The sequence below is a fragment of the Stegostoma tigrinum genome, chromosome 1, assembly GCF_030684315.1.
Source record: "Stegostoma tigrinum isolate sSteTig4 chromosome 1, sSteTig4.hap1, whole genome shotgun sequence".
NCBI classification, from domain to species: domain Eukaryota; kingdom Metazoa; phylum Chordata; class Chondrichthyes; order Orectolobiformes; family Stegostomatidae; genus Stegostoma; species Stegostoma tigrinum.
Genome location: NC_081354.1, coordinates 76,596,532 through 76,617,664, shown reverse-complemented (window position 1 = coordinate 76,617,664; position 21,133 = coordinate 76,596,532). Strand labels below are relative to the sequence as shown.

Here is a 21,133-nt window from a genome sequence, read left to right as displayed (position 1 = left end):
ACTTGATATTTGGCATCAATGTTCCTCAATTCCTAACTGTCAGTGTCCTTGTGTTTACCACTGACCGGAAACTGAACTGGACCAGCACATGAGTACCATGGCTGTAAGCATAGTCAGTGGCTAGGAATTCTATGCAAGTAACTCATCTTTTAACTATCCAAAGCCTGTTTGCCATCTGTAAGGCACCGAAATTGGTGATATAGTGGACAGGGAAGAAAGTTATCTGAGATTACGTAAGGATCTTGATCAATTGGGCCAATGTGCTGAAGCGTGTCAGATCAAGTTTAATTTTGATAAATGTGAGGTATTGCATTTTGGTAAAGCAAGCAAGGCAGGACATTTACAATTAAAAGTAGGGCATTGAGTGGTATTATATAACAGAGACCTAAGGGTGCAGGTATATAATTTGTTGAAGTGTGTGTCACATGTAGACAGGGTAGGTAAGAAGGCATTTAGCATGATGGTCTTCACTGCTCTGATTTTAAGAAGGCGGTTGGGATATCATGTTCAGGCTGGACTGCATGTTGGTGAGGCTTCTTCTGGAGTACTGTGTCCAGTTCTGATCACCCTATAATAGGAAGGATATTAATAAGTTGGGGAAGGTTCAGAAGAGATTTACCAGAATGTTGTCAAGAATGGGGATTTTGAGTTATAAGGAGAAACTGGATACACTGGGACTTTTTTCACCATAGCATAAGGAGGTTGAGGGGTAACCTTTAGAGGTTTATAAAATCATGAGGGGTATAGATAAGGTGACTGGCAGGTGATTTTTTTTTCATTAGGGTGGAGATCTTCAAGACTAGGGTGCATATTTTCAAGGTAAAAGGAGAAAGATTTAAAAAATATACATGAGGGGGGCAATTATTTTTACATAGTGGTTTGTGTGTGAAATTAACTTCCAGAGGAAGCGGTGGATGTGGGTACAGTTATGAATTTAAAAAGATGTTTAGATAAGTATGAGTAAGAAATGTTTAGAGGGAAATGGGACAAGTGCAGGCAGGTGAGTGTAGTTTACTTTGGGATTATGGTTGGCCTGGGCTATTTGGGCTGAAGGATCTGTTTCCATGCTGCTGGAATAATCCTCTGGCTTGAAAGAATGCAGATGTGATAACAATCTAAGATTGAACTATTCAGGACTAAAGAACCTGCTTGATTATTGAATAACTATCCAATACCTTCACCATTCACTGTCTTCATGAATTTGTGGTGCCAATTGTAGCCAACTTGTGGTTGGTTAAATAGCTGCCACCATCCACATTTTCTCACCGAGCAGAATTGGTGAAAAGTGGTAGTTGGAAAAGTAGAGGCTCAAACAAGATGTAGCTTGTTGCCTGACAGTAAGATAGACATTTTGATATCCTATGATGTTCTGCCTTCACCCCAATGAAATCCAAATGATATCAACAGACTGAGTGGAGCTGAATTTAGTTGCAAGCATTAACCCATTTCTTCACGCTAAAAGATCAAGGGTATATCCAAGGTAGATGGGGTTAGATGGAATTAGATGCAGTCAATCGTGAACACCAGCATTTGAAAGTTGTTGAGATCAACTTTCTCAAACAACTTATTGTACGTATCTTTGTAGTTTTGTTTAGTAAAGTATTTAAAGGGGGCAAAATAGGTAGCATTCAATTTTCCAGTGTGGCTGTTGGCTATTGACTGTTCATTCAGTATGATTTGTTAAACCTGTGTGTGACAATTTAAATGGATTAAATGGTTAAATGGATTGTTCTATTGATGTTGATTTTGGCCAATGTATAATGTGGTGCCCAATTAATGTATCATTGTGACTCCAGCTATTGAGCAATTTGTAAAGAAAATTACAATCAATCAATAGTGCTGTCCCTTTTCTCAAAGGACTTTGACACAGATATAAATCAAACTCAACAGACCAATCAATGTAATTTGTTCTATGCATAGAACAAGAGTGTCTTTAGCAGTGGCACGCAGATATTCTTCAAGGTTAAAGGAATGCTGAAATTTTCAAACGTTTCATTAAGTTAAATGTATTGAATTTTATCATCTTTACAAAACTTTGAGAATTACACGGTTTTCTTTTTCAGATATTTCTGATAGCAGAAGACCAAGCAAAAACTTAGAGAAATTGAGGTTAGTTTCAGATTGAGTCACTGAAGTGTACATATGGCTGATTCTTATTTCATAGCATGATACTGAACTAAATGTGCTTTAGACAGTGATTACTTAGGATGAAACTAAGGTGAAAAAGTTAGATGTTCTTGTATATTTAACAACCCCACCATAAACTAGAATATAAACCACAATGATCCACCATGCACTTGTAGAGTGGGATATTGTGTGTGAACTGTCTGTGAATTTAAATCTGTTTTTAAAAAAATGAACATAAATCACAGGTTACATTTTGTAATTTTCTAAGATTCACTTTCCAACTGGAACACTGAATGCAAAAATCACATGCCAAGTCTTTGCATAAGTTTGCATTTTGGATTCGATGGAAGGGATTTTCTGATGCGTTTAACACTGATTTTGAAGCTACTGCATGTTGTAGCTTTTCCCTATCCCTGCTCACTGGTCAGAAGGATAAAGGTGAGGTTGGGTAATTAAGAAAGTCAGAAACAATGGGCATAATTTCTGATTTTAATAGTTAAAAGTAAAGATTAAAACAGTGTTCCAATGCATGAGTCACAAAGTTAGTATGTAGCTACAGCATGGAATCAAGAAGGCTAGTGCAATACTCTTTGAAGGGAATTCAACATAGAACATAGATCATAGAGTCAGAGTTTCTACAATACAGAAGCCCATTGGCGCATTGTGCTGGTCATCGAGCATCTATCTATTTTAACAGCACCTTCTGGTAACTGGCCCATAGCCTTATATCCTCAATGGGACATTATGCTTTGATTTTACAAGACATTGGTGAGGCTATTTTTCAAATACTCTATGCACTTTATACTTCTTATTTAATGAAGGATGTACAATTAAAGTAGCAAATGCAGCTACTTCATGACACTTGCAGGAACGTTCACTATGAGATTCCTGTCCCACAACAAACCACAGACCTTTGCAAGTTGATCACCAACTTGTGGAGAGTTGCAGTTCAAGAACGTAGAACATAGAACAGTAGAGCACAGTACAGGCCCTTCGGTCCACGATATTGTACTGACCTATTATCCTATAAAGGCCAAACTACCTTGCATACCCTACGCTTACTATCCTCCATGTGCCTATCTTAAAGCCTCTAAAGTATCCGACTACCACTACTGGCAGCGCATTCCATGTGCCCACCACTCTTTGTGTAAAGGGCCTATCTCTGACATCTCCTCATACCTACCTCCAATCCCCTTTAAAATTATGTCCCCTTGTAATAGTCATTTCCACCCTGGGAAAAAGTCTCTGGCCAGCCGCTGTACCCATGCCTCTCATCATCTTGTACACCTCTGTCGAGCCACCTCTCGTCCCTCTTCACTCCAGTGAAAGTAGCCCTAGCTCCCTCAACCTTTCCTCATAAGACTTGCTCTCCAGTCCAGGCAGCATCCTGATAAATCTCCTCTGCACCCTCTCTAAAGCTTCCACATCTTTCCTATAATGAGGTGACCACAACTGAATGCAATATTCCAAGTGTGGTCTAAGCAGAATTTTTTAGAGCTGCAGCATAACCTTGTGGCTCTTAAACTCAATTCCCCTGTCTAGTTCATAGAATATTTCTTCCTTGCTAGTCAATTTAAACATTAATGACAATGCAGTGTGTTATGCTGTTCCAATTTTTTTGGACCATTTCTGGAAGTATGGACAAAATCTTAAAAATATTCATTTTGTTACTAAAAAGAGGAAAAAATATTTTGGAGAAACATTGGATTTTTGATTTCTGCCTGCTCTTTATGGTGTATGGAGAAATTCAAATGCAGTAAAGATCTGATTATCAATGCTCATCAGTTAGGCACAAGATAATATTCAGTAAAAGTGTTCCTGATTCATCTGTTATATGTGCTCCAATTTATCAGTGGCTGTTTTCTTTAAAATTGTTGATGTGATTGATGTTGATAATATTGGCATTGTAGAATGCTTTCTAGCAGCAAAAAACAATTTTAAAAAATATTTATTTCTGTTTCTGCCTACAGGAAAGAACTAGAAAGACAGACAAAAGAAACCAAGACACTTCAGGAAGAAGTAGAGCTTGCTACCAAGTTAACGATGGACAAATTCAATTGGGATTTCAATGAGGGTAGAAGTTGTGATCACAATGAATTCTCAGCTAGCTCCAATGACCAGTCAGAACCAGACCGTAAGTATTAGCCCATGTACTATGTTCTGGAGATGAATTCTTGATGCATAGTACAATTGTCATAAAATTTATATATGTTTTTATCCATGTGGTCCTTGACTCATTGTTTTCTGATGGATAAGATTGGTCTTAAAGGATGCCAGGAGTTCATTGTAAATATATAGAAAATATTTGAATTCATTTTTCCATTGAAAAATACAATTTTACCACAGTGTCCACTTTGGTGCCATCAAGGTGTAATTAACAGCATTTGTTACAATCTTGTTAAACTAGATATTGTTTAACTAAAATCTTAAATTTATTCAAAATTTTTACTGTTGCTGTTTTCTCCAATAATCCATGACTGCACCAGTTCATGTCCTAGCGTAAAGTGACATTTTTTTTCCCTCAGATTCTCTCAACATTACCAATAACTCCTGTTCTAAATGGCTTGTTCAACAACACTTGGCCATGATAACTCTGCTTGTGAGTTGTGTAAAACCAAAATTTTTTTTGACTGATTTGTTCATTTAAGCTTTTCTAGTTAGCATAGAAAGCACTTTTATGAGTGGTGATCACAATGTGTTACAAAGTTTGTTTTGACAGCCTACTGATAAACATTATGCTTAAGAGATAGTGAAGTCAAGTTGAGAATTCCATATGGGTAGAGTTTGTTTCTTCAACATGGAGTGATATTTTTCACTTGTTCATTTACATACTTTAGAGATAGTAACAATTATATCAGTCTCTTCATCCTGTTGCACCATTCAATTACATTATGCCCTAATGTTCATTTGTCTCCCTTAACGTGAGGAATGTAGGACAATAGTAGGCTATGTAGCATGTTGAATCTGCAATGCCTTTCAGTGCAGTCATGACTGACTATTTACCTCAACCTCCTCCTCTTCCTGCACTGTCTCCATGTACCTTGATGTTATTAATGTGCAGAAACGTAGCAATTTCTGCCGAGAACATGCTCAGTGATTGAACTTCCACAACCCTATGTGGTCAGGTTTTTCAAAATATTCGCCATCCTCCCATTGAAAGAATTCCTCTTCATGCCAGTCTGAAATAGCCTAGCCATTATCCTGAGATTTTGACCTGACTCAGCAGCCAGTAGAAATATCTTGGCTACATATGCATGGAACTCCAAGGTCTTCATGAATTGGCGACTTCGTGAATTGTGACTTTTGGCAGTGACCGATATTGGCATTGCCAGCTGCCATGTATGAAATGTGAGTGGTAGCACAGCTTAAAGGGAGTACTGTACCCTCGCCAAAGTGTTCGTTCATTTTATGGAGCTTCCAAATCAGGAGGGTATTTCTTGAACTCTTCAGGTTGTTGAACTGAAAATATTTGGGCCATCAGAATGGAGACAAGTTATGTGAGCATGCTGACAAAGGAGTCATTAAAACTGCCTTCACAGTTTAAGAAAAGAAACCGAGAGGAGTCAGTCATATTAAAAATGGAGTTGAGATGGGCTTGAAGTACTGCGTTCAGTTTTGGTCTCCCTGCTATAGGTAAGATTTACGAAGGTGTTGCTGGAGTTGGAGGGTTTGAGCTATCGGGAGGGGCTGAATAGGCTGGGGCTATTTTCCCAGGTGCATTGGAGGCTGAGGAGTGACCCAAAAGAGGTCTATAAAATCATGAGGGACATGGATAGAGTGAATAGCCAAGGCCTTTATCCCAGAGTAGGGGAGCGAGCCCAAGACAAGAGGGCGTAGGTTTATGGTGAGAGGGGAGAGATTTAAAAGGGACCTGAGGGCAACATTTTCATGCAGAGGGTGTTGCATGTATGGATTGAACTGCCAAAGGAAGTGGTGGAAGCTGGTACAATTGCAACATTTAAAAAGCACTTGGTTGAATAGGAAGGGTTAAAGGGGAGATGGGCCAAATATTGGCAAATGGGACGAGATTTATTCAAGATATCTGGTTGGTGTAGACAAGTTAGACCAAAGGGTCTGTTTCCACGCTGTACAACTCTATGAATCTGTGAAGTAAATCTGGAATTGACTATATGTGAAAAGATAGTGTTAGGAAACATTGAAATTTTGTTTTCATGCTGTGTTCACGTATTTATACTGTCATTCATAGAAATCTATTTTTAGCTTTGCTTTATCTTTTTTGAGTAATAAACTAGTATTCTATTGTTAACAAACATTTGTAGCCTTGTATATCTTTTTAAGTGACTAACCATTACAGTAACCAACTGAAAAAAATGAGAGTACGATTTATAAAGCCAGGTTTTATTTTGACCAGATTAGACTTACCCAGTATTACTATCAGCTAGCCTGTATATTGATTTGCTGCACCTACATGTCTGAATGTTCTACATTCTTCCTCCATCCACATAGTAGGGTTCCATTTTCCAATTTCCAGTTGGCAGGAACCTTTCTAGCATCTGTAGAATTACAGAAGATAGCCACCAATGAATCCACTCTCGAGCTACCACCTTCAAAACTTGGAAATAAAGCAAAGCTGGTCCAGTGGATTTGCAATCTTAACAATCAAATTAGCTTCCTGTTTGTTAGTACTAATATCATTTTGTTCCTCAGTTTTACAGGTTTCTTGATTGCCTATAATATTTCTGGGAGATTTTCTGTGGCTTGATCAGTGAAGATAGATATCAAGTAACTTCAGTTTCTCTACCATTTCCCTGTACTATACAATAAATTCTGTTCCCACCTGTTATGGCTCACATGCGACTTAACCAATCTTTTCGTTCTCGCACATCTAAAGCATTTATAATCCTTAATATAATAACACATTTTAATTTTTAAAAAATTAAAGTACATCTCTATAGGTTGGATTAAATTCTGTGTCTTCAAGAAAATTACCCCTTTCTTCCTTTAAGCATTCTGCAACTCTGTGGATGTCCATCTATGAGTCATGACTGAAACCTTGGTCCTATAAAGAATTTGCAGCTGCTTTCTTACAATGGACAAATTGTTAGGATGGTTTAGATAAGGAATTCTATAGTAGGACCAAAGTAGGTGCTTCAGCTACTATCCAAGGTAGAACAGAATAAGATGGGAATTGACTGAAGATTTAAATTTTAGACCTGGAGATGGATTGCAGTGCAAAAACAGCTCCGTTGCCCATTGTACCGGTAATGATGCTCACTCTGTAATTAGTGCAAAGTGTAAAGTTCTCCAATCACAGGTCCTTCTAGTTAAATGTAACCAGCAAAGAAAGCAATCTTCTGATTTGCACTAAAGAGAAGGTTTTGAGGAATCTGAAAGTTTTGAAGGGAGATAAATCACCCAGACCAGTTGGACTATTCCCCAGGTTTCTGAAGGAAATAGCTGAGGAGATAGTGGAGGTATTGGTGGTAATCTTTCACTAATTACTGGAATCGGGGCTGATGACTGGGAAATAGCTAATGTAACTTGCCAGTTCAAGAAGGGAGGAAGACAGAAAGCAGGAAAGTGTATACCTGGTTTGCCTGACCTTGGTCATTGGTCAGATTATAGAATCCATTAATAAGTGTAAGATTGCAGAGTACTTGGAGGTGCATGGTAAAGTAGAGCCAAATCAGCACAGCTTCATTGAGGAGATGCCATGTTTGAAAAATTTATTAAAAATTCTTTGAGGGGGTAACAAATATGTTAGACAAAGGAGAGATAGTGAATGTAATCTGTTGGATTTGCAGAAGGACTCTGATGAGGTGCCGCACAGGAGGCTTATAAATAAGATGAGACCATGATTTTCGGGGCAGGGTAGTGGCATGGATAAAAGATTAGCTGATTGGCAGAAGGCAGGGAGTGGGGATAAAGGTGATCTTTTTTCAAGATGACAGTTGGTGACTGGTAGAGTTCTGCAGGGGTCAGTGTTGGGGCCATAATTATTCATTGTTATACATCAACAATCTAGATGAAGGAATTGTGGGGATTGTTGCTAAGTTTGCACAAAGATAGATGGAGGGACAAGTAGTGTTGAGGAAGCAGGGAAGCTGCACAAGAACCTGGGGAGACTAGCAAAGTGGGCAAAGAGGTGGCAAATGGAATGTATGTGTGAGAAAGTGAAATTATGCATTTTGGTAGGAAGAACAGAGGTATAGACTATTTTCTAAATAGAAAGGCTTGGATCTCTGAAACAAAGGGACTTGGGAGTCCTCGCTCAGAATCCTCTTAAGGTTAACATGCAGGTTCAATTGGCATTTAGGAAGGCAAATGCAATGTTAGTATTCATTTCAAAGGGGCTAGAATATAAGAGCAGAGATGTACTGCTGACGCTGTATAAAGCTCTGATTGGACTGCATTTGGAATATTGTTAGCAGTTTTGGGTCCTCTACTTAAGGAAGAACGTGTTAGTGTTGGAGGGGGGCCAGAGGAAGTTTACAAGAGTGAAACTGGGGATAAAGGATTTGTTATGTGAGGAGTGGTTGAGGACTCCATGTCTATACTCGTACTTTAGAAGGGTGAGGTGGGGGGGGGGTCTCCTTGAAACTTTCTGTAATTCTGAGAGGCCTGGGTAGCATGGACTTTGAGAAGGTGTTATTACCAGCCAGAGAGAAACTTGAGGGCATAGCCTCATAGTGAAGGGTTAACCCATTTGGAACAAGTCATTGAATGTATTTGAGAAAGTGAGACGCCCTTGGTTAGTAAGGGCATAAAGGGTTATAGGAAGAAAGCAGGAGAATGGGGTTGAGAAACATGACCAAAGGCAGAGCTGACGGAATCAACCAAATGGTCTAATCTTATGTCTTGGCTGCGTAAAGAAAAAATATGATTTTAAGAATCTGTTAAAAGTGCCAAGAGTCACTGTGCATTCATGGTCACCTACTCATTAATTGCTAATATGGCATTCCACCAAACTTATCATAGATTCTCCACAGTGTGGAAACAGGCCATTCGATCCAACAAGTCCACATCATCCCTCCGAAGAGCATCCCACCCAGACTCATTCCCATACCCCTGATTTCCCATGTCTAACTCACCTAACCGAGTAATCCCTGGGCACTATAGCATTGCCAATCCACCTACCCTGCACATCTTTGGACTGTGAGAGGAACCTAGAGCACTCGGAGGAAACCCACACAGATGCAGAGAGAATATGCAAACTCCATACAGACAGCTGCCCGAGCTGAAATTGCACCCGGGTCCCTGGCACTGTGAGGCGGCAGTGCTAACCACTGAGCCACTGTGCCGTCCAAACTGTTTGGCTTCTGACTTCTTCACTGCCTTTTTAGTAGTTGGTTAGCTCAGTTGGCTGCACAGCTGGTTCACGAAGTGGAGTGACGCCAACAACGTGGGTTCAATTTATGCACTGGCTGAGGTTACTGTGAATGTCCTGCCTTCTAAATCTCACATGAGACATAGTGACCCTCCAGTTAAAGTCACCACCAATCATCTGTCTCTAAAGAAAGAGCAGCCTCCTGTTCCTCTGGAACTGTGGTGACGTTTATTACATATAGATACAAACGCAAGATGCCAGAAGTTGGAGGAGAGAGGAGTGCAACTGTTTATTACAACATTCACTGGAGAATGGTACAAAATTGGAAATCCTGGACTACTTAACTGGGAAGGATGTGCCAATAATCATTCATCACTGTTCCACAAGTCTTCATAAAATGTATGCAATCCCAATTAGATCACTAAAATGACCAATTTGGCTGATAGACTGCTCTTCAAGACGAAAGTAGTTCAAACAAGTTCATTAAATTAAAAAGAAATTCAATCTATTATAACAGACATCCATTTTTTAAAAAAAAAAGACGGGGAAGAAGAAAGTGATGGGTGGTAGGGATGTTGACAAGGGATGTAATGCTTCAGTTTGCAAAATCTAGATGCTTTTTCTCTCTGTTGCCCTTGGCTTTTAATGCCCTATATTTCAACCAATCAAACAGATGTCTTCAGGCAGAATTTCCTTATTTTGTATGACTCAGTGTGTCATAGTTTTGATTTCTCTGCTTCACTGTTTCAAAGAGTGACATTGTATTGCACAACTCAAAAATATGTAGCACTAGATTTTCAAACAGTAGCAATCATTTGATATTTCAATTATACAGCAGCCCAGCTTCCGTTTCAGTTTATCATCCTGGGGAAAAAAAAGGGAAGCGATATTTATGAAGGAGCTGCCACTTACCCATGAGAAAGTGTTGCAGTTGTTGAAGGAGACTTGTTGCTGTCTGGGTTCCTTGGGTGCTACCTTAAGTCACTTCACTGATGGTATTCCCTTCTTTTATGCTGTCAGGAGTAATGTCGCTTGGTGGTGATTACAAGGTGTGGGCCAAGTTGATAGCAAGCAAGGGAAGCTCAAAGGCCTATTGCCAGAGTGACTACAAAATTCCCTTGTTTAAATTGGGACACAGCAGCCCTGACAGTACTTAAAATGTTGAAACAGAGTTCAGTTCTATAGTTTAAACTTGTGTGTATCTGATGCAGAAAAACAAAGCATAAAGATCAATACCAACTTGACACATCAGGATTAACAGGTGAAGAGCTGAAAGATCCCCAAAAAGAGATGGAGATTCTAGTCTCATTCTGAATTAGTCTTCTGAAGTTTCTGATTTATTGACTGAAATTTATTTCATTTCAACAAAAGCACACAGAATCAATAGACTACTCTGAACAGACGCAAAGTAAAGGGCTGAATATGTGACATCTTTTCAGATGGGGAACAAGCAAACAGAATTGCTGAGTTGGTGATCTCATCCACCCAAGCAGCTTTCTAAAACAGTCTTCCTAACAAATCTAAGACTTATAGTGACAAAGAGCTACTTAAGAATAGATGAAAGTACAAAGTAATCTTTACAGATCCCAAGTATAAATGTGACCATTGACACAATCACAAGAACACCCAAACCTAGCAAGACAGATAGAACGTGTGGCCATCTGCTTGCATCAAGGACATTGCCAGGTTTCAATCAGTTGTGAAAGCTATATTACGGAAAAGGCCGTTAGCAGAGAAAGTGCACTGCAGCAATGGCTAATGCAGCTAAAAGAGCCATGTCCTGACCTAAATGGACCATATACACTTGGTATTCCACCAAATATGAAGTGATAAGTCAGAATCTGATTGTGCGACTGGGTGTGAAAAGTAGCAAAGATGTTTCATACTGTCAGTTGCGTGGAAAATTTTCATGTGATTGGTTTATCTGAATGTTTGCAATATCTCAAATTATCTATCTTCAGAAAATTGGTGATTATTCATTAGTGGTGAAGATTGACACAGGGAAAAGTGCTAATGTACTAACCTGAGTTTCACAAAAACCGGTACCTCATGTAAAATAGTGTCAAGTCTTAATACAAGCTACAGAAATTCTTTCTGCATGCAATAATTCACCGATTCCACATACAGGATCAATAAAGCTGGTGTACAAGTACGATAATCCTACTAGACATCGCAGATGGTCTGCATCATAGATGCTGCTGTACCAGCAATTGCAGGTCTAATGGCACACCATGAAGTAACACTAATAACAATTCATGGCATTAGTCAGACATCAGATTACAAACTACGTTCAGAAAATTACCTATGAATTTAATTCATGGCTTAACATGGAAATATCCAGAATGTGTTGATAAAATTGCCAGTTTGAAGAAATCTGTAGCGATGTATGTGAAGGAGGATGTGAGATGGTCCATTGGCCCCTCATTCAATTGCGGTATTCACTAAAAAAACGATTGAGGATCGAATGAGACAAAATGGAATGGCATGGATTCATTAAAACTCTACACAAGCACAAACTGTTGTAGATCAACATGTGTCAGAAAAGGATGAATCTTTGAGACAAAGTTGTGATCCGTGATGTCTAAATGCAACTATGAAATAGTGCCCTTACAAAATACCTAGCTTAGAGCTAAATTGAAAATTTGCAAATGTGAAACTCTTCTTGATTCCTACCAAGCATGGTTGCGAGTCAATATATCTTGTCAAGGAGCCACAAGCACTTGCTACTTTCTGGACCATATTTGGACAATACTGTTTTCAAAACTCACCTGCAAGCTAGGATTTCTGCATGCTCATGTATATTGCATTACATTCACTCTACCACGATTTATCTAGCCAGCCGATGATGTTTCTATGACAGGAAAAACAAAGCAAGACCTTTATCATAATTTTCTTTTACTGAAGTGTGCCATGCAATAGAGAATTGGTGTTTAACAGTCAGAAATGTCACATCAGCATGCCACTGATCAACTTGTTCAGTTCTTTGTATTCCATGTCGACAGTGTGCTTGAAAGCCATGCAGATTCCTAAAGGTGAAGCTTATGTTCAAAGATGTCTAGGTCTGTTTAGGTTCATGTCACCATACATTTCGAATTTTGCTGAAAATTCTTCTCAATGAATTATTGTAGGGATGTGCTATTCCAATCGCTTGAGGAAGACAGTCACAATTAGAAGTATCACATTTGCAATTTTATAGTCATCGGGCAACAACTAACCTGGAGATAGATACCTCGCAGAAAGGCCTCAGAGCATGCACGCTACAAAATTGCAAACCAAATTTACTTTTGTTTCAAATGTTCTGTCGATAGTACAGCCCAATGACTCAAATGTTTAGCAGGAAAAGTCTGCTTTAGGTGTTGGAACTGTGTATTTTCAAGATTAAGAAGTCACTGGACATGTAATGCAGAGCTCAGGTTAATGTTCTGACGACTTGTGTATGAATGTCCCTGTGTTAGACAGTGGAATAAAAATATCTGGAATTAAAGGCTGGCCTAATGATAACCATGTGACCACTCTCATCATGTTAAAACCCATCTGGTTCACTAATTTCCTTTCCTAGTATAGTCTAAGTCAAAAGTCGCGTGATACCAGTTAATAGTCCGACAGGTTTATTTAAAGTCGCAGGCTGTCGGAGCATAGCCCCTTTGGCAGGTGACTTCATCTGACAAAGTCCCCAAAAGCTTGTGATTTCAAATGAACCTGTTGGACTATAACCTGGTGTCATTTGAGTTTTGAATTTGTCAATCTGAGTCCCACGCTGGCACCTCCATATCACAGTATAGTCTAGGCATGACTCCAGACCAAATGCACTGTTGTTGACTCTTAACTGCTGTCTGAAATGCCTGAGCATGTCATTCAGTTGTATCAAACCCCTTCAAAACTTAAACGTCATGAAACCAGACAGACTACCCAGCATGAACCCAGGCACTGTAAGCAATGATTAATGGTAAAGACAGCCCTGTGACACTACAAGCGACAGTCTGATGTCATGATTCCCAAGGAATAGATACTGTTTCCCAGATATCATCATCACCTCCACCATAACCGCCACCGTGCTATACAGTTTGGAAGGAGTTGCCATGGGAGTCATCAAGATTGATATGTACTCTATGAAGCCCCATGGCATCAGGTCAAATACGGCAAGGAAACCTCTTGGCATTGAATCAGTGCTCCTGCGTATTGAGCAGAAAAAAAACAGTACTGTGTTAAACAGGTGCTTGACTTCTGTCTTCACTTAGGAGGACCACGAGACAGGAACAGAATTTTAGGAGGTGGAACCTTGAATAGGTTCTTCAGCTGTTTGCCATAGGGAGTGAGGAGGTACTGTAGTTTATAGCAGGCTTAAAAGTGGACTGATCCCAGGTCCGGATAAGTTATACCCCAAGCTGCTTTGGGAGGTAAGAGAGGAAATTACACGGTTCTGATCCAAACTTTTATCTTGTCTCTGGTCATTTAGATGCTAGGGGTCTGGAGGACCATTTATATGGTTCCACTTCTAAAGAAGCATAGCAAACACAAACCAGGGAATTACAGACCAGTGAGTCTCATATCACAGACGGGGAAACTATTGGAGACAATTCTAAAGGAGAGAATTAATCTCCACTTGGAAAGGCAAGGTTTCATCTGGATAATCAGCATGGCTATGTCAGTGGGAGGTAATGCTTAACATATTTGATTGTGTATTTTTTTAAGGAGATACTTGGGTGTATAGATGAGGATAGTATAATAGTGTAGATAAAATAGCATGCACTCAATGGGCCAAAGAGTCATAGAGCACAGAGTGTGACTATGATGATTCAAGAATTTCAAGAAACGTTATACCAAAAAACTGCTGAATTCTCTGGACACTGCAAAGGCTTTGGACCCTGACAACTTCCAGCCATATTACAGAAAAGTTTTGCCCCAGAACTCGCTGCATCCCTCACCATCTGCTCCTGTGCACCAATATCAATAGCATCTAATTGACAGTGTGGAAAGTTACCTAGGATGTCCTGTACATACAAAAATGACAAACTTACCTTGATCAATTACTGCCCCATTAGTCATCAACAGGATTATCAAATTGGACTTGCAAAGAAGTACCCTTCACCCTGATATAACAACGTGTAGAGCTGGATGAACACAGCAGGCCACGCAGCATCGTATGAGCAGGGAGGCTGACGTTTCGGGCCTAGACCCTCCTCCTAGGCCTGAAACGTCAACCTTCCTGCTCCTCTGATGCTGCTTGACCTGTGTTCATCCAGCTCTACCCTGTTATCTCAGATTCTCCAGCATCTGCAGTTCCTACTGTCTATGAAACCCTTCACACTGATATTCAGTTTGTGTTCTGCCTATGCCACACAGCTCTTGATCTTATTACAGCTTTGGAACAAACTTGGACAAAAGAGCTAAACTTCAGAAGTGAGGGGAGAGTGAATGTCCTTGACAACAGGTTGGCATTCGATCAAGCATGACATTAAGAAATGTTAGCAAAAGTGGGATCAATGGGAATTGGGGAAAACTCTCGACTGGTTGGAGTTATACTCAATGCAAATGGAGATGGATGTGGTTGTTAGAGGTCAATCATCTCAATTCATCATCGACTCCTACAGCTACCTAGAATACACCTCCTCCCATCCACCCTCCTGCAAAAATTCCATCCCCTATTCCCAATTCCTCCGCCTCCGCCGCATCTGCTCCCACAATGAGACATTCCCCTCCCGCACATCCCAGATGTCCAAGTTCTTCAAGGACCGCAACTTTCCCCCCACAGTGGTCGAGAACGCCCTTGACCGTGCCTCCCGCATTTCCCGCTACACATCCCTCACATCCCGCCCCCGCCACAACCGCCCAAAGAGGATCCCCCTCGTTCTCACACACCACCCCACCAACCTCCAGATACAACGCATCATCCTCCGACACTTCCGCCATCTACAATCCAACCCCACCACCCAAGACATTTTCCCATCCCCACCCTTGTCTGCTTTCCGGAGAGACCACTCTCTCCGTGAGTCCCTTGTTCGCTCCACACTGCCCTCCAACCCCACCACACCCGGCACCTTCCCCTGCAACCGCACGAAGTGCTACACTTGCCCCGACACCTCCTCCCTCACCCCTATCCTAGGCCCCAAGATGACTTTCCATATTAAGCAGAGGTTCACCTGCACATCTGCCAATGTGGTATACTGTATCCATTGCACCTGGTGTGGCTTCCTCTACATTGGGGAAACCAAGCGGAGGCTTGGGGATCGCTTTGCAGAACACCTCCGCTCGGTTCGCAATAAACAACTGCACCTCCCAGTCGCGAACCATTTCAACTCGCCCTCCCATTCTTTAGATGACATGTCAATCATGGGCCTCCTGCAGTGCCACAATGAAGCCACCCGAAGGTTGCAGGAACAGCAACTCCTCTTCCGCTTGGGAACCCTGCAGCCCAATGGTATCAATGTGGACTTCACCAGCTTCAAAATCTCCCCTTCCTCCACCGCATCCCAAAACCAGCCCAGTTCGTCTCTTCCCCCCACTGCACCACACAACCAGCCCAGATCTTCCCCTCCCCCCACTGCATCCCAAAACCAGCCCAGCCTGTCTCTGTCTCTGTTTCTCTAACCTGTTCTTCCTCTCACCCATCCCTTCCTCCCACCCCAAGCCGTACCTCCATTTCCTACCTACTAACCTCATCCCACCTCCTTGACCTGTCCGTCTTCCCTGGACTGACCTATCCCCTCCCTAACTCCCCACCTATACTCTACTCTCCACCTATCTTCTTTTCTCTCCATCTTCGTCTGCCTCCCCCTCTCTCCCTATTTATTCCAGTTCCCTCTCCCCATCCCCCTCTCTGATGAAGGGTCTAGGCCCGAAACGTCAGCTTTTGTGCTCCTGAGATGCTGCTGGGCCTGCTGTGTTCATCCAGCTTCACACTTTATTATCTTCAATTCCAGGATATCACTGTTTAAACTACTTGAGGTATATATTTTCTAACCAACCTGTTTAGAGATGTTGTGACATGCCTCTAGAGCAAGTGGGACTTGAACCCAGACCTCCTGGTTCAAAAGCACTCAAGATTCCAAGTTTCTCTGGGGTAGGTATTATTAATCAGTCTATTCAGAGATTTTCTTGGACATCTCTGGAGTAGGTGCGACTTGAGCCTGGGTTCTCCCTCTTCAGAGGTCCGGATGCTACCACTTTGCCACAATAGCCCCTTAGTTTGTGGGGTGATGTCCCAGGCTAAATCATTTTCAGCTGCTTCATCAATTATTTTCCCCCTATTATACTGTCAGAAGTAGGGATATTTGCTGATGATTGTACAAGGTTTAGCACCATTTGTGATGACTCAGCAACTGAAGAAGTCTGCAGCTAAATGCAGTAAGATCTGATGAGCATCCAGATGTGAACTGATGAGTAACAGTCATGCACTAGTCAATGCCTATGCAATAGTCAATGCCCATGCACTAGTCAATGACTATGTAACCATTGCCCTTGACACTCAATGACATTACAGGCTGAGAATCCTTTATCTGAAAATCTCAGGACCAACTGGTTTTTGGATAAAGGATATTTTTGAGGCCTTTGGAAAGACATATTAGATCTGCTTGGGTCAAGCAAAGTCTTTTCCCAAGGGCCCAAACTCAACCTGTCTTTGAGTCCTCCTTTGGTTTTTTTTTGGTTTTCAGACATGTGAATAAATTGCTGAATCTCCCACTACCACCATTCTTTGGTTGCTGTTGACCAGAAACTAAACTGGGCCAACCATACAAATACAGTGGCCGTCAGAGTAGCTTAGAGGCTAGGAATTTTACTGCAACTAACTCAGCTCCTGTCTCCCCAGGGCCTGTTCACTATCTGCAAGGCACTAGTTGACATTGTGATAGAATACTCTCCACTTGCGTTGATGGGTGCAGCCTCAACAGCACTCTAGAATCTAAACACCATCCACAACAAGGTAGACTGTTAGACGACACTGAGCCACCTTCAAAATTCTCTGTTAACATACAGTAGTAACAGTGTGAACCACTGACAAAGATGCACTGCGTAACTCATTAAGGTATTTTTGTTAGTATCATGCAAACCGATAACTGCGTCACCTTGAAGAGCAAAGACAGCAGATGCATGGGTACACCACTGTCAGCAGGTTCCTCTCCAAGCCTCTGACTATCCTGACTTGGAACTATATTGCCTTTCCTTCAGTGCTGCTTTGCTAAAATCCTAGAACTCCCTTCTTAACAGGAATGTCAGTATCCCGACATCCAAAGAATTACAGCCGTTCACCATGATAGCTTATCAGCATCATCTCCTTGGCATTTCAGAATTGGCAATAAATGCTGGCCTAGCCAATGACATCCACATTCCTAGGAATGAAAGAAAAGATTTGCCCAACACCCTTGACTGCCAAGATTGCACCCATTTCCAGCTAAAGATCCAAGGTTATGTTAGTGAGATTAAATCCAAGCTAGTAATCTAATGCTCATACTGAATACACTTTGGTTACGTAACTCGGTCAAAACTTAAGCTGTGGCCTTAGTTTATAACATCAAACTTGAAGGTGTTGTCCAAATTGATCTGGTATACAACATCAGCTCCAAGATGAAACAGAAAAGGATTCCACGGCTATGAGAAAAACATTGTTATAGGTGTTTTGAGTCAAATCAGCACATCCGTGCACTTATGTGACAATATTGATCTTTCTGGTATGAGCTAAATTTTTCTACAGGGTCATTTTTAAAGGACAGTAGGTCAACATGCCAGATCCTTAGTAACTTGATATTCTTCAACGACTTCACCATGTACATATGGACATAGATCAAATAAGAAGACTCAGGAGAGTCAATCTATTGACCAGATGTCAACAGTAACATTGTCACTTTGTTAAGAACTGTGAGCTATGTGAAGAGCATATGGAAGTCAAAGCACAGAACTATTGATACCACGAGGTCCCTGCTTCTCCTTGGTCTTACATTGTTTTCAATATATGTCGTGTCTATGGAAATGACTACATTATCATTGACTATTTTACCAAATACACCAGCATTTGTTAATTGCACAATATGTTAAACATAACTGTTATGCACACTCTAAGCTCCATTTTTTGTATATTTGACACTTACACTGAGAACATTGAGCACATTCTCGGACATGCGTGAGAAATGGACTATTGATCATACTACTACTACTATTGCTGCTACTCTAGATTATACCAGGTTCAATGTTCTAGCTGAATGCATGATACACAGAGTCAAAAATTTAATCCTCAAATGTAGATGAGCCAAGCAAGACATTCTAATATTACATCTGAGAGCAACACTCTGAATGTAGTCATTCCATCACTGCTGGAGCTCACATTTGGCAGACCAATGTGTACCAATTTGTTGACCCAAACCTGAAATTCTCTCTTTGAAACTCAAGAACATCATGTAAACCTGCAAGAGGAAATGACCAATGTGATAAATAGGAGAGTACAGAATTAGTAAAATTACCGTGAGTCAACAAGTCAGTTGAGATCCTTTGAGTCCATATGCATGGCAGTGTAACTGGTGACAAAATCTGGAACTAATCAAGTTAGTTTCAATTTCTCATGGCCTTCCAATCCTTTTACATCATGTACAAGCACCCAAATGCAAACAGCAGTAATGGACAGTATCACTGATTTTTGACAGTTAATCAATGACATGTCCAGGCAAAGTTATCGTTGGGATTTGGATGTATCAGCAAATAACCTGAACATCTTAGAGACTCAAATTCATAGACTCAGTGTACCTATTTACAACAACAACTTCCTTTCATAATGTAACGCGATGTTGTTGGTACACCTTGCCTTTAAGAGAGTTCCTTTAAGAATTCCAAGTGCTGTATGTGTAGTGACCCGGTCTGGCAGTTAATCTGCTGTAACCCTACAAGCTCCACACACAAATCCGGTGGTTTGCGCTAATGGCTGCTTATTAACTTCATTATGAACAGATGGTTAACTGGACCAGCCATATTAATATTACAGCTGAGCAAAGGCTGTTGCCCTAACGAAGGATTACCTCCTGAGTCCCCAAAGCTTTTAAACATCTACAATGCACAATTCAAAATTTATCACCTGTGAGGATGAGGGCAACTGCAAGGACAGTCAACGTTCATCATGGTTAAGGACAGTAGAATGTGTTTGTTTAGTGTCCTGCCACAGGACTTGGCGATCCACTTATCTCATCATTGACATACTGTGGTTCTAGTACATACAACTTACAGGTTCGGCGCTGCAACCGTTACTTTCTAACAGCACTTCCAAGCCCCATGACTTGACCGTTGAGAATAACAAAGATAAAAGTACTTCCAACCACCACTAGTGATTTGTGTTCACCTTCACATTTCAGTCAAATGCCCTTGTTTCTTGGCCAGAAGAACTTGACATTCTACCAAAGTTACAATCTGGTTGGGGCATTATATGGTTGGGTTAATAATTTATTATGATCAATATTCTACTGTTATCACTAAGTTGCCAATGTTTTGAGTGGAATGAGCTCTTGGGAATATTACATTCACATTTGAAATGGGGATGGGAGGATAGATTTAAGTGACATTGCTGTCTGTTCTCAGTCTTGCTACCTCAGACTTGTTTTTGCAGTTTATCTTCCCTTCTATTTATTGAGGGTAACATGATTACGGCTTCAAGCAATCCACTATACACACTGTTGGGCAATGCAGAGTAGGGCTTCCCAAAATTTGAAACTTTTGGGCCACAAACACCAAGTCAACCATAAATTGTCCATTTTATTTTTTGTTGACAAGAGTATGTCCTAACCAGCTGAAAGCTGCTTTGAGAAAATCTGTGGATAAGTAGGTGCTGTTTTAGTATCCTCACTCTTGGTCTGAGGTCTTTCCATTTCACGCTCTCGCGTGTCTTTTCACTGCCCTCATCCACATATGTCTCACCCCACCCCTTGCCCATACTCATAGGTCCCTTTCCAACTCCAACTGGCTCTTGCGTGTCTCTCCTTTCCCGTTCCTACTGGTCCACATATTGGTTATTGTCAACCATGAAAATGCATTCACAAAGGGAAAATCTTTGGGAAGCACTGATGTGGAGAATGCGAAATGAGATGCAAAGACTATGCTGAAGCATACTTCTTGTGAAATCACTCGACTATTTTATGAAGATAGCCAATATCCTTAAATTGAATTAAAATAACTGTTCTTTGGCTTGTTTGCTGGAAAACATGTTGATCCAAAGAGGGTAATGTTGTTTGCTTGACTGATGAAAGCATCCTGTATCACCACAAATCTCAAGTATTTAATCACTAATGAGACTTGTGTCGAAACACACAAAGATAATTCAGAGGGAATAGATGTCAGAATTAATCCAAAACTTTCCTCTCCCTTGTTTTTTGTCTTTCTGTTGGTTGTTTCATGCTATCGTTCTCTTTCTGTGATGGTCTTTTGCCCTGTCTTGTTCTCTTGTTCTCCCTCAGTCTCCCAGGAATATAAGAGCAGGCTAGTCATCCCATTACCTTTTTCCACCTTGAATACAAACATGGCTGATGATCCACAACTCCCCTTATCCCTTTATGTTATTGACTCTTAGAAATCTGTCAAATTCAATTTTCAATGCACGCAATGACTGAGCATCCTAAGTAAGGAGAATTTGACAAAATGCTGAGTAAAAGTTTTCATATTGGTTCTAAGTGGCTTTCTCCTTATTTTTTAATTGTGGTTTTAGTTCAAGATTCTTTAAGCAGGGGGAAACATCTTACCAGCATTTAC

The 21,133-nt window shown here is 40.7% G+C and overlaps 1 protein-coding gene across 2 annotated transcripts in view; it reads left to right on the top strand.

Moving 5' to 3' along the window:
- LOC125454639 (coiled-coil domain-containing protein 158-like) overlaps positions 1-21,133 on the top strand; it is a 188,475-nt gene that overhangs the window by 15,797 nt on the left and 151,545 nt on the right. For both annotated transcript variants that reach the window (XM_048535619.2, XM_059646391.1), the window contains exons 3-4: positions 2,064-2,109; positions 4,098-4,261. In XM_048535619.2, coding sequence (XP_048391576.2) covers positions 2,064-2,109; positions 4,098-4,261 — 210 coding nt within the window. The remainder of the gene's footprint in view (positions 1-2,063; positions 2,110-4,097; positions 4,262-21,133) is intronic.